Raw genomic sequence first — 12,695 nt, forward strand, 5'->3', positions numbered from 1 at the left:
GAATCTACTCGAAAAATCTGCGACAGTTAATAGTTTATTAGGCGGGACTCGCTTTTCCCGATAGTCTTCACCCGATAGTGGTACACTCTGCCCCGTTATCGAGACCGTCGCCGCGCGGTCTTCACAATACTCGCGACGTTTGATATGAGATCGTGGACGCGGCAATCACGGCCCGAGGACGGTCTCCTCGAGCAAGTCGGTTTTCGCAGTCGCTCTGCGGACAGGACGACGATAACACAAAATTCTACAACAACGGCACGAAAATTTTAAAGCAGATGGGAGGCGACGGTTTCGCCTTGGGGATGGCCGGTCTCGGTGCGGTCCTCGCCTTCCTATCGTGTCCGGCTCGTTCACGCGTTCGCTCTTCCGCTCGCTTGCACTCTTGCTCGTGCGCTCGCTCGATCACTCGCCCGCATCCACTCTCCTTCTCACCCGCGGGCTTACAAAAAGGATGACCGAAAGGCGAGAGCAATTTTTGTCGTCGCGGAGTCGATAATGATATCTTGGCGTCGTGGAGTTGGTACGATATTTTCTGCGCTCGTGGCTACAGTCGCTCGACTGCTGAATCGGCCGTTCCTCTGGGATCTCGAATCCTTTTACGATCCCTCCTCGTCGCTTCTCGCCTCGGCTAGAATTCCCGATCTTCAATCAGCAATCGACAGTTCTCGTTGTTGTTGTCTCAAGAAATTAATTGTCTCGAGACACTTCGCCATCGATGATGTGCTCACGGCCTTGATCGGCACACCATTTCTTCTAGCCGGGATCTCTTCAGGATGGTATTGTCTTCCCGGTATCGCTCCTTGCTCCTTACCATTGTGTTCGCCAAACATCAGTTGAAACATAAACACAGCTAACGGTATCGATTCTTAATACGATAGCTATGTTTCCGTGTTATCGAATATTCTGGAGGGATAGAATATTTGGGAACGTCGGAGAATCTTAGAGCGATCGGAAACTCGAGAATAAGCAAAAATGTTACAGCGCTAAATAATCTTAGAGCGATCACCTAAACGAGAGCAATGAGTGAGGAACTGGCGGCCGATGGTCCTCCGTCCCACGTCGTCCTCGGATAGTCCTAGTGACCGGCAACGGAAGCCGAGGGGCACAAATTCTGGAACGCGCTGACCAGAGAGAGTCCCAGATACACACATTGACAAATAGACACATCCAATAATATGTCGTTGTTTACAGTCACTAGAATATCTCTAGGCATACGGCGTTGTGGTTGGCTGTGTCTGTTTGTCAATGTGCGCATCTGGGGCGCTTCTGCTGACCAACACATCTGCTCCACGCTTACTCGTAACTCCGAGATTGGTTCTAAGGACTCACGCGAAAGAAAAAAGGCAGTTCGGGACGCGATAGTCGAAAATATCCGCGAAATCGGCGCATTTATTATTGGAATGGGCGTCTTCGAAGTTGCCACGTTACAATACTTATAATATTTGATTTAAATAGAATATCGTTATCAAGTTTATTAATCCTAATTTAAACAGTATAAGATGTTTTAAAATTATCTTATACATATCCAGGATATATTGAAGAGTATTCCAAAACTTCTTAAGGGAATGTCGGAATGCCTACAAACCTATTTTAGATTTTACGTTTTCCAGACTGAACTGATCGAAAAGCGCTTTTGCACGCTTAAAGTACTCACTGAAACACACCCAGCAGATATAATTTTTTCATCGAAAACGAAAAAAAATTTTTAAGTAAGTTGTTAGTACAATTCGTAGGTTATAAAAATTTCTACGACGCATATAAAAAAAAGGAAATATCTGCTAGCTATAAAATGTTGTATAGAATAACGTCCAATCTTCAAAAATATGCTTAGAAGCTTTAGAAAACCACAATTTTTTATGGAAAATTACTATTACTTTTTGTTAAAATGTAGATAAAACAGAGCAGTTTAGACGTCCATGATAGTTCACGGATACTGCGCTAGTATTATAATAAGCCACAGTGATAGAGCTGCAGGTTGGCCGCAAGCCTTGGATATGAATAGTCGTGATAGCGATCAGTTCTGAGTTTGTGACTAAAGCTTATATCGTTCCCTCTCGTACTTTTCTCCCTTAAATCGGTGTCGACTTTCCCTGCCTTTTCTATACAGTAGACGTAATAACAGGCAAGCCACAGTTTGCCTTAGAAAATTGAAAAGAGTAGCGAACAGGAGGGGGGTCTGGGGTCCTCCCAGGCTCCCGAGATATTCTCAAGTGTAGCGTTCGCTAACTACGAACCTGAAGTCTTAGACGATCGTATGGTGACAGAGGATTTTGTTTCGATACGAGAAATGACGAAATCCAGGAACAAGAAGAGAAATCATGAAGAAATTAGCAGTGACTCGACGAGGGAGGACACGGAGGACAAGATGGCCGACCAAACTCCCGCCAAAAATCTTTTGAAAAAGCACGTTTCCGTTGACAAAAATACTAACTTTAACAAATCAAGGGAGGTTTCCACTTCGACTGTTGAGGACCTCGTTGTCGGCTTCATCACCATCGGCGTCCTCACTACTTCCATATTCGACTCGCTAAGTAAGCCTCTATTCTGTACACTAATCACATATAAAGGTAACGGTACGGACCAACCTGCTCGGAGATATTCGGCTTTAGAACTTGCCAGAAAATTATAGAAATCAAATATTAAATATCTGGAGTGCTCTCCGCAAGGGAAGAATTGTTGGAAGATTACCTTCGCATCTAGAGCCGAAGCAAATAATGCATTAAAGAATCCGCTTCTCAAGGAAGCTTACTTACAGATCTTCATCCCAAGGAACATGATTTCCAGGAAAGGGATCATTAGGGGAATCCCCCTGGACGTGTCGGTGGAAGAAGTCATCAATATTATTAATTCGGACAACAAAAAGATTAGGACAATCAATGCATTCAGACTGAAAAGAAAGGACAAGGACACCGGACAATGGATTGACTCGCAGACGTTATATATAGAATTTAAGGGACAAGATCTTCTTTGTGCACATTTGGAGAACCAGGATTTATGTCTCTCCGTACATCCCAGCGGTAATACTCTGCTATAAATGCGGCCGTATGGGTTATATTTCAAAAACTTGCATATCCAAAGAAAGATGTTTGACCTACTCGGATGACCATGTAATTACCAAGAATATTCCCTGTTCAGCTAATAAAAAAATGCATCAACTGCTCTGGTCCTCACGACACGAGAGACAGGAATTGTCCCACCTTCAAAAAACAAGAGGTAATCATTAGAACCTTGGCTCTGGACAACGTAACTTTCGCTGAGGCAAGGAGAAAGACTTTTAGGATCAGCCAAAACAGGAGTTCCACTATTTGCAACAAGACACCGATTAAAACTCTAAAGGAATTTCCAACATTTCCTGCATTGCCTGAGGATAGGAAGACCCTGCGTGGTGCTACCGAAATAGTGCCTCCTACATATTCTTCTCGTCTTGGCGCTGGCCGGTCGGTGACGTCTACATCATCACAGGACTACGAATCCAGGTTCGAACGTATTGAATCCAAGTTAGATCAATTGTTTAGCATATTCAACCAATGGTAAATTGTTCTTTTAAATCGCCTTCAGAATTACCTAGATCCACTACATTATATGTAGGTTGGGAGGATCATCTCTTAAATTCATCCCTAAAAGGATAGATTCGTCAAGTCTAAAAATTTTACAATGGAACTATAAAAGTGTGATTTATAAGAGCTCGGAAATATTGAAGCTGTCTAGAGAACCTTCTAGAGCTGTCTAGATGACCTTCTTTCACTCTCTGAGACATGACTGTCGGAGGATATGTTTTTCAATATTTTCGGTGATAAGGAAAGATAGAATCCAGAGGGGAGAGGGTGTAGCTATTTGTGTGAGAAGTGGCATAAAATATCAAGTTGTGGAGGATCTGTATGACTGCGAGGGTTCTATCGAGTTGTGTGCGATAAAAATTTCACTTGCTTCTGAGGAACTTATGCTGATTTCTTGTTATAGGCCCCCGAAGGGACCGATTATTCCATCCAGCTGCCGGATGGATCAAGTTCTTTGCACAATTCAGTGGCAGAGTTATTATCAGCGGTGATTTCAACATACATCATTCTTGGGGTGGAGAAAGGAGTACCCAAGCGGGTCGTAATCTCCTCGAAGGTCTTGAGACTTCTTCCCTGTGTATTGCTCATGATCGCAGTACCACCTACTACGATGCCTCTCAGCTCAGGTCTTCTTCCATTGATCTCACCTTTTGTGATTGCAAAACCAGATCAAATATGTTTTGGATTGTGGACGCTGATCTGCACGGTAGCGATCATTTTCCAATTTCTCTTTCCTTTCCCGGTTCCGAAGTTAACAAAAAATTCGAAAATGAATTACAAGTTACACTCGAAACATACAGACTGGAAAAAGTTTAAAGACCTAATTTCTGATCGTCTCAAGTCCGAAATCTGCGTTAAGGAAAGATTTCCGGATTGTCATTCTCGTTATCTAGCTTCCCTGGAACTCATCAGAACTTCGTTATCCGAGTCCTCTCCTGTAAAACGATCGCAGCGCGAAGGCAAAAACAACGGACTGTATTCCTTCCATCCTCTCCCTTCCCCTCCGTGGTGGGGTGCAGCATGTTCAAGATAGGTCAGACTTAGAAAAGCGGCCCTATTAAAATTTAAAATTACTCACTCTAGAGAGGATTTCATTAACTTTAAAAAAAGGGAAGCTATTTGTAGGACGGAATTTAAGAGAAAGAAGAAAACAAGTGTTTTTTCGTTTCGGTGACATTGATGAAGTGTGTTGGGCTCACAGGGATCTTCCTCAGGGGAGTTTTCTTAGCCCTATTTTATATGCGCTTTATGTGGCACATTTAGAATTAGTTAAGAATAATAATTGTAATACTTTACAGTACGCAGATGACGTCACACTTCTTTCCAATCACCCAGAGGTGGACGAAGGCCTAAGAATGGAGGATAAGTTAAATGATACTAGTAAATTTCTTTCAAATTTGGGTTTAGAGTTATCTCCTAAAAAATGTAACATATGTATCTTCAGTAGTAATCAGGTCAGAAGAAATTATCGAATACGCCTGAGAGGTTTTAACGTTCCGTTTCAGTTTTCTGTTCGTTTCCTGGGAATGGTGTTTTCTTCGACACTCAAGTGGGACGATCACATTAAACACATCTGGACTAGCTGTCAGAATCCCATGCAAATCATCGGTTGTCTGAGGCAAACTTGATGGGGGGCTGATCCATCCCTTCTCCTTCTACCCTAAAATAAAATCCTTATTAGATCTCACTTGGATTATGGTAATTTCCTTCTTCACGGCCTTAATTCCAAACTTGCTCTTACTCTGAATAGGTTACAATTCAAAGCGATTAGATTTGCCCTAGGCTTGAGAACCTCCACTCCGATTAATGTAACGTTAGCTGAGGCTAGGGAATCTTGTTGGAAATTAGAGCAAGATATCTATGCAGAAGATTCCTCACAAAAGTGTACGCGGTGGATTCTCATCCGCTACTACCCACACTCTACGATATTCTCAACCTACCCCACCTCGGGTCACTCAAATCCAATAGTAACATTATAGTTGAATGTTTCGAAGACGTTTTAAGAATTTCGAAACTCCTTAACAGGGACGATCGCCCTTTCCCAAGCTCTATACGATTTGAATCTCTAACCTAGTCGCCTCATATCGATTTGTACTCCGGAAAGGAAATTCAGGCTGCAGATGCTCCTAATAAAAAATTTTAGGGAATCTTTGGCAATCCTTCTCCTAACAACTTAGATCTTTATACTGACGGTTCAAAGAAGATTGAATCATCTGGCGTGGGTTATTCGGTTACATCTCTTGATGAACAATACAACAGGATATATAAAGCTCCCTTTTTTATTTCGATTTTTGCTGCGGAAGCCTTAAGGTGCCATTTCATATAGATAAGAAAAGCCAGTGTATTACCCCCACTCCACCGCAATGTAAAGCAGCGTTGAAAAACTGAAGCTGAAGCCTGCTTCCTTTTCATGGAGCGTGTCTTCGCTGACTTTCCTAGCCATTACAAAGAAAGGAAGAACGCTGGCTTAAAGATTGTTTAGTATTGTTATGTAAATAGTGCACAAATAATTTAAAAAGAAAAATTAAAAGTTTTTTAAAGAGAGAGAACAAGTGTTAACTATATTGATTATAAAAATGGATAACGGTAGTCAATACATGGAATATGTGGAACAATACAGACGTATAGTGTCACTTACAATTGTAGAGATTAAAAGGCGACGTATAGCCACTGGAATTGCTGTGCTGCATTTATTGCAAAGGAAGAAACAGTACAAGAAAAAAAGTATTGGGTAACACCCATTTTTGAAAATCATAACGAACACGGTTTTTTTCTTTGCGTCGGTTCCAAAATTGATATTGGAGGACATACGATTCCAGAATTATTTTCGGATGACTGCAACTCAGTTGGAAAAACTTTTGAACATAATCGGACCATAATTGCAGAAACAGGACGTCGTTCGACCATTTATCACACCACCTGAACGATTAGCACTAACATTGAAGTATGTTTAGTCTTGTACTATATGACAAGTCAAACAAGCCTCAATGTTAGTTCCAACTGTTATGACGTATATATGTATGTGTAATCATTGGTTTGTTCTTTTCAGCTGCACTGCTGAACTGGTGCAATAAGTTAGAGCGAGAAAAAATATACTTGGCTTGCTCTAACTTATTGCACCAGTCCAGCAGTGCAATTGAAAAGAACAGACCATTATGTTACATTTTTTCTTTATGGATGTGTATTGTTACATAATATCAGGGTTGGGAAATTATTCGTTACTCGTTACTTGCTGTTACTTTTATTTTTTTTAATAATGTTTTAATAATGTATGATGTCCTTATTAATAACGACGTTACTTTTAATCCGGTTACTTTTAGTTCAAGTTGATATTGCATGTATGCAAACTAACTATTACATTTCTTACCGTTGCTAAAACTTTGTAACTGCATTACTATAATCGTTATTAATGAGGACAACATCATACGCGTCGTTATTAAAACATTATTAAAAAAAATAAAAGTAACGGCAAGTAACGAATAACGAGTAACTTCCAAATCCTGCACAATATATCAAAAATTATAGATATCTTGCTTCTAGGGACTCCATCACATCAATGTCTTACCAATATCTTGTGGGTCTAACAACAGCAAGTACCATTATTAGTGAAACATGCAAGGCAATTTGGGATTTGTGCCCTTTGGTTCTTCCGGATCAACTTACAGAAAGAGACTGGCTGGATATCGCCAATGATTATGATAAACAATGGAATTTTATTCATTGCATTGGAACCATCGATGGCAAACATGTCATCATTCAAGTATGTAAATTCATTCTCAATATACGATATAATGTAAAGAGAAGTATAATCTGAAAGAATATATCTTTGTTTTAGTGTCCTAATAATGCTGGATCAATGTGTTTTAATTACAAACACAGTCACAGCATAATCTTAATGGCTATCTGCGATGCAAATTACGTGATCCGTTTTGTGGATATCGGAGCATACGGACGACAAAGCGATGGTGGTATCTTTAAAGATAGCGCTATGAGGAAAGCATTTGATGAAGGCCGGATGAATATTCCACAGCCAGTAGCGATTGGAGAAAGAGGACCTATTTTACCGTACTGCCTTGTAGGAGACGAAGCTTTTCCTCTAAAGCCATACTTGCTTCGTCCGTATCCTGGCAGAGGGCTTACACCAAAACAAGATATATACAATTACCGTCTGAGTCGTGCCAGACGTACAATAGAAAATACATTTGGTATATTGGCCAGTCAGTGGAGAATATATAGATAACCAATTATAGCTAATATTGAGAACGCGAAATTAATGGTTCAAGCAACCGTTTGTCTTCATAATTGGCTTCGTCGACAGAACGTTGATGTGAATGTATATGTACCTCCGTATTTGGTCGATGTCGATGATCCAAACTGTCCAAATATCTTCAAAGCAGGGTCTTGGCGAAACATTATAGAAAACGGATGTGCATTTAAAGATATTTCAAACTGCGGATCGAACATGAGTGCTAGACAATGCGTACAAATTCGAAATGAATTTTGCCGTTATTTTAATAGTGACGGAGCGGTTCTGTGGCAAAATAATAGAAATAAATGAAATATAAACGAAATGTAAATAAAATATAAAAAATATAATAATATAATAATAATAATATAATTATTATTATATATAAGATATAGTAAAAAGAAATCCATTATTTTTGCATGAAATTGAAGGCTTTATTTAGCATAGTTAGAATGATCCGATTTAGGTCAAATATGCATGTTTTGTTCGATAACTTGTTGCCATTTTGAAGATAATTCCATTATGCCTCTCTCATAGAAACCATTGTTCCTATTGGCAAAAAACTGGGACAGTCGATTTTCACAAGCTTCTCTTGAGGCGAATTTTTCACCAGCAAAATCATTCGCCATAGACAGGAACAGGTGGTAATCATTTGGTGCCAGGTCCGGACTATAAGGTGGATGCATAAGAACCTCCCAACCAAGCTCCCGGAGCTTCTGGCAAGTCACTATCGATGTGTGTGGTCTGGCGTTGTCCTGATGGAACACAACTCCTCTCCTATTGGCCAAAGCTGGCCGCTTCTGGGCGATTGATTCCTTCAGACGGTCCAATTGTTGACAGTACAGGTCCGAATTAAGAGTTTGGCCGTAGGGGAGCAGCTCATAGTGGATGATTCCCTGCCAATCCCACCAAACACACAGCAAAGCCTTCCTGACCGTCAATCCTGGCTTGGCCACCGTTTGCGCCGGCTCACCGCGTTTCGACCACGACCGTTTTCGCTTGACGTTGTCGTAAGTGACCCACTTTTCATCACCAGTCACCATCCGCTGCAGAAATGGGTCGATTTTGTTGCGATTCAGCAGCGATTCGCAGATGGAAATTCGGTCCATGAGGTTTTTTTGCGTTAACTCGTGTGGCACCCATACATCGAGCTTCTTTTTGTATCCAGCCTTATTCAAGTGGTTCCAAACGGTTTTTTGTGCAATGTTTAGCTCCTGGGCAATCGAAACAGTGCTTACATGACGGTCGGACTCGACGATTTCCATTATTTTATCGACATTTTCGACAATTGGCCTTCCAGAGCGTGGTGCATCTTTGACATCAAAATTACCGGAACGGAATCGACGAAACCAAAATTGCGCGTGATTGGCTGTTACAGTATCAGGACCATAAACACTATTCACATTTTCAGCTGCCTAGCTTGCGTTTTCGCCTTTATCGAAGAAAAACTGTAAAATATGGCGTATTTTCTCTTTGCTAGTGTCCATCTTTGACGCGCGCTCAAACAATACTGAGTCAAACAATCACAAAACTGTCTGAGAAGTTTTTTTAGTACGAAATCTTATCTTTCTAACGCCATCTAGCGTAAACCGATCGCACTTATACAACGCGAGATACACATTACTAAAGCCATCTATTGGAAAAATAATGGATTTCTTTTTACTACACCTTATATATTAAAATACTATTAAAAATAAAGTTTTATAATCAATCATTATTATAATATTATATTATTGTAATCACAGGTTTCAGTATTTCATAAGCATTTTCTTTCATTTACGGTTGTTCAACTTTGCGACATTTATTACTTGCATTACTTGCAACATTATATTATCTACTAAATCAGGATCGACTTCTCGAAGTTGAGCAGCAATGAGACTACCAAATAAAGTCGCTTTGTCAGCCGGTGGTGGCGTATTCGGTATAAACGGCGGTATGTTGACAGTCACTGATTGACTGAGGACATCAGTAAGTCGATCAAAGGTTCCCTCAACAGAAATATCTACACTCTGACAACGCTTGCTACCATCTACAACCATATTTAGATTCTATATCTAGTCATTTACTGTGCCCCTTAATTATATTTAAAAGTCAAAATGAAGGGTACTAGGCAGAGAAAAATTGGAAAAAATGAAAAAATTACTCTTACCAATTGGTAAATAACTTGAGCGCCAATACAATATTGCATTGACACTTATAATGTTATTATTAAAATTTTGTTATTTGTAATAAACATTAAGAGCTAAGTTTTGATGAATGAAATTTTTGAAACCTCAGGTTGGAAAACGAAATTTCACAAACATTGGTCATGTTTTGTTTTTCTTTTCCTAGAACTCACCTTTTATGAGAAAATAACTAATAAAATTAACATACGCGATCTACGATCACTACTGCTGCTGTCATTATAAACTATACTCCCAGGTAACAAGGTGACGTCTAAAGACGTCATTAAAACGTCATAGACGTCTTAATAACGTCTTAATGACGTCTTTAGACGTCACTTTGCTACCTGGGCTGTCACTATCATTGCACTGCTTGAGCTCTTCGTAACTTTCAGACGCCGAAATATTGCTTATAGTTCTGTAACGTAAAGTTACATTTATTAATTTATTTATTAATGTAGTATTTATTAATACATTTTGTATTATATTTGCACGTATGTAAACAAAACTATACTGCTGCATTGAGATACGTTTCTACAGTCGCAAATTTGTATGTACATACTCGCTTTCAAGTTGTGCATCGCAAAGAAACTGCATCCGATCATAGTGCAACCAACTATTTTTTCGTGATGTTCCCGCTGAGCCACTCGGTTGGTGTTGCTGTTTATTCTTGCGCATTCTGAAAGAATCGCACAATGATTTCCATTTTTTTTTATGGACGGAACGTCCATTGTATCTAGAAACGACGATAATACGTTTAGTGACATAGTAGTGAATTTTATTCCACTTACATTATTAATGAAGAATATCTTCGCTCAGTAAGAGGGAGCTTAAAATTCCACAGCGCAGGACGTTTATGGACTTCCTCTATAATCTGTTCCTCCTGTAAAAGTTTTACCTTTTGCCAGGCAGTCATACCATCAGCCTCTTTGTTCTTTGTCTGAATCTTCTCTACTAAACTCGCATCTGCATCATCAACCAAATTATTGGTAATAATTTTTCCGTCATCTGCATTTTACAATATCTACTAACATTATTTACGTAAAACAAAATATGTAATGATAAAATTCATTCAGTCACTAATACTCACCGCACTGAGGATAAAAGTATGAATGTTCATCCATATAAAAGTATTTATATTCTTTCATGCAAGGGTGACAATTAATTTCATTTTCTGGGCAAACGGTTTCGCACACACCACATGTATATGACAGTAACGGAGTTTCCTACAATATAAAATATAAATTAATACAATATAATAAAGAAATAAATACAACATAATAAATAAATAAGAAAATAAGATATTTATGTACTTTAAGGGACACTGAATCAACAATCTTGATTTTGATATATGTTATTAAATATACCATAATATATATAATTACCAAAAATAAAGAAAAATCTAACCTATAAGATATGCTAGATATTATATTATATATACTTACTTTGATAATATTTTGTGGCACTGTTAATAATTTGTCACTCTTTTTAGTCATTTTATGTTTAATATACTCAATAAAAAATATTTCTATAACCTCAAATGTGATTGTCTTCTATTACTCCTTTTCAGCGTTGCTTCGCTGATAGTTGAACAATGTCGAACTTTGAGCGTGCTTTCGCTGTATAGTTATTTTAGCGAAAATCAGTGGAGTGGGGGTAATACGCTGGCTTTTCTTAGCTGCATGAAATGGCACCTTTAGTCATTATGGAAGTATTTCATATTATTAGATACTCTACATTTAAAAATTTCAGAATTTTTACTGACTCTTTATCCGTTCTAACTTCACTTTTGGTGGGGAATCTTGCAGGGAAGGGCAATTTTCACGCTATGCGTTTGAGAGAAGAATTGCATTCGCTGGAGATAAAAGGATTCAACATCACCCTGTGTTGGATCCCAGTCATGTTTGTATTCCGGGTAATAAACTCGCAGATAATTTAGCTAAAGAATCTACCCTTTTAGGTAAGAATACTTTATTTCGGATCTTCCTTGCCTCTCTGGGAGGCACAATTAGCTGAGGAAAATCAGGATTATCTTAAAAAAAACTTATATACTAGTAAGTACAGGAGTTAATTTCTTTCAGCATTATTACTTTCTAGGGAGGTTTCCCTTGATCCATAATTTAGACCTTAGTCGTAAAATTATTGCGTCGATATGTAGACTGCGTTTGGGTCATACTTCACTAAACTCTAGCCTTTTCAGATTTAATATTACAGACTAGTTTAGTTGCAATCCTTGTAAAATCCCTGAAACGGCTGACCATGTTATTTGGCAATGCCCCTCGTATGTAAATCAAAGACTTCTTTTTTTGAAAAAAATTCTCAAACTAATTCATACTGTTCCATGGTCAGTTCACTCGTTCCTCGTCACAAACCGTTATAGAAATATCATACTAAGAATCATTGATAATTACTTATTATCCAGTATTTTTAATACTGAAAATAAGTAATTACCAATGATTCTTAGTATGATATTTCTATAAGGGAAGGACCAAAAGATGTATGTAATTCTCGCAGGTTATATTAAGAATATCAAAACTAGAATATAAAAGATAAAATATTCCCCACATGGTGCAACACTTAACGAGAAATACACATTTGATCTTTTATTTTTGTAGTTAACGACATTTGACTTACAATCCACCTATTTAACCCTTATAGAAATATCATACTAAGAATCATTGATTAATTACTTATTTTCAGTATTAAAAGTACAGTATTTAGTAATATTCT

At 38.6% G+C, this 12,695-nt stretch overlaps 2 protein-coding genes across 4 annotated transcripts; one reads left to right on the forward strand and one right to left on the reverse strand.

The window, feature by feature from the left end:
* Window positions 1–3,121: 3,121 nt before the first annotated feature.
* On the forward strand, window positions 3,122–8,117 carry LOC116852171 (protein ALP1-like). The gene is made up of 3 exons (XM_032832251.1): window positions 3,122–3,476; window positions 7,098–7,317; window positions 7,393–8,117. The coding sequence occupies exons 2-3, from the start codon at window positions 7,114–7,116 to the stop codon at window positions 7,795–7,797; spliced, it is 609 nt and encodes a 202-aa protein (XP_032688142.1). The 5' UTR covers window positions 3,122–3,476; window positions 7,098–7,113; the 3' UTR covers window positions 7,798–8,117.
* A 1,565-nt stretch (window positions 8,118–9,682) lies between these two features.
* Window positions 9,683–12,659, reverse strand: LOC116852170. Of its 3 annotated transcripts, none has more exons than XR_004379711.1 (6): window positions 11,411–12,659; window positions 11,056–11,191; window positions 10,757–10,973; window positions 10,528–10,644; window positions 10,177–10,383; window positions 9,683–9,832 (listed from the first exon to the last, which is right to left on the reverse strand). XR_004379711.1 is itself a non-coding variant. In XM_032832249.1 (6 exons), exons 2-6 carry the CDS (start codon window positions 11,459–11,461, stop codon window positions 10,260–10,262), a joined length of 645 nt encoding a protein of 214 aa, XP_032688140.1. In that variant the 5' UTR covers window positions 11,462–11,643; window positions 11,731–12,659; the 3' UTR covers window positions 9,956–10,259. The 3 variants fall into 3 exon arrangements, 2 of the variants coding, with proteins under 2 accessions (XP_032688140.1, XP_032688141.1); XM_032832249.1 differs by lacking the exon at window positions 9,683–9,832 and having other exon boundaries at window positions 9,956–10,383; window positions 11,411–11,643; window positions 11,731–12,659; XM_032832250.1 differs by lacking the exon at window positions 9,683–9,832 and having other exon boundaries at window positions 9,956–10,383; window positions 10,757–10,931; window positions 11,411–12,658.
* Between the last annotated feature and the right edge of the window lie 36 nt (window positions 12,660–12,695).

This window comes from Odontomachus brunneus, unplaced genomic scaffold, assembly GCF_010583005.1.
Source record: "Odontomachus brunneus isolate Ranch 3 - 2012 unplaced genomic scaffold, Obru_v1 Obru_scaffold_204, whole genome shotgun sequence".
NCBI classification, from domain to species: Eukaryota; Metazoa; Arthropoda; class Insecta; order Hymenoptera; family Formicidae; genus Odontomachus; species Odontomachus brunneus.

Bases quoted from the DNA above. Each gene is read 5' to 3' on its own strand.
- LOC116852171 (XM_032832251.1), top strand. From the start codon at position 7,114: ATGTCTTACCAATATCTTGTGGGTCTAACAACAGCAAGTACCATTATT. The intron at 7,318-7,392 runs GTATGTAAATTC...TCTTTGTTTTAG, and splicing joins GCAAACATGTCATCATTCAA to TGTCCTAATAATGCTGGATC.
- LOC116852170 (XM_032832249.1), bottom strand. From the start codon at position 11,461: ATGACTAAAAAGAGTGACAAATTATTAACAGTGCCACAAAATATTATC. The intron at 11,192-11,410 runs GTAAGTATATAT...TTTATATTGTAG, and splicing joins TGCCACAAAATATTATCAAA to GAAACTCCGTTACTGTCATA. The intron at 10,645-10,756 runs GTAAGTGGAATA...CGATTCTTTCAG, and splicing joins AGATATTCTTCATTAATAAT to AATGCGCAAGAATAAACAGC.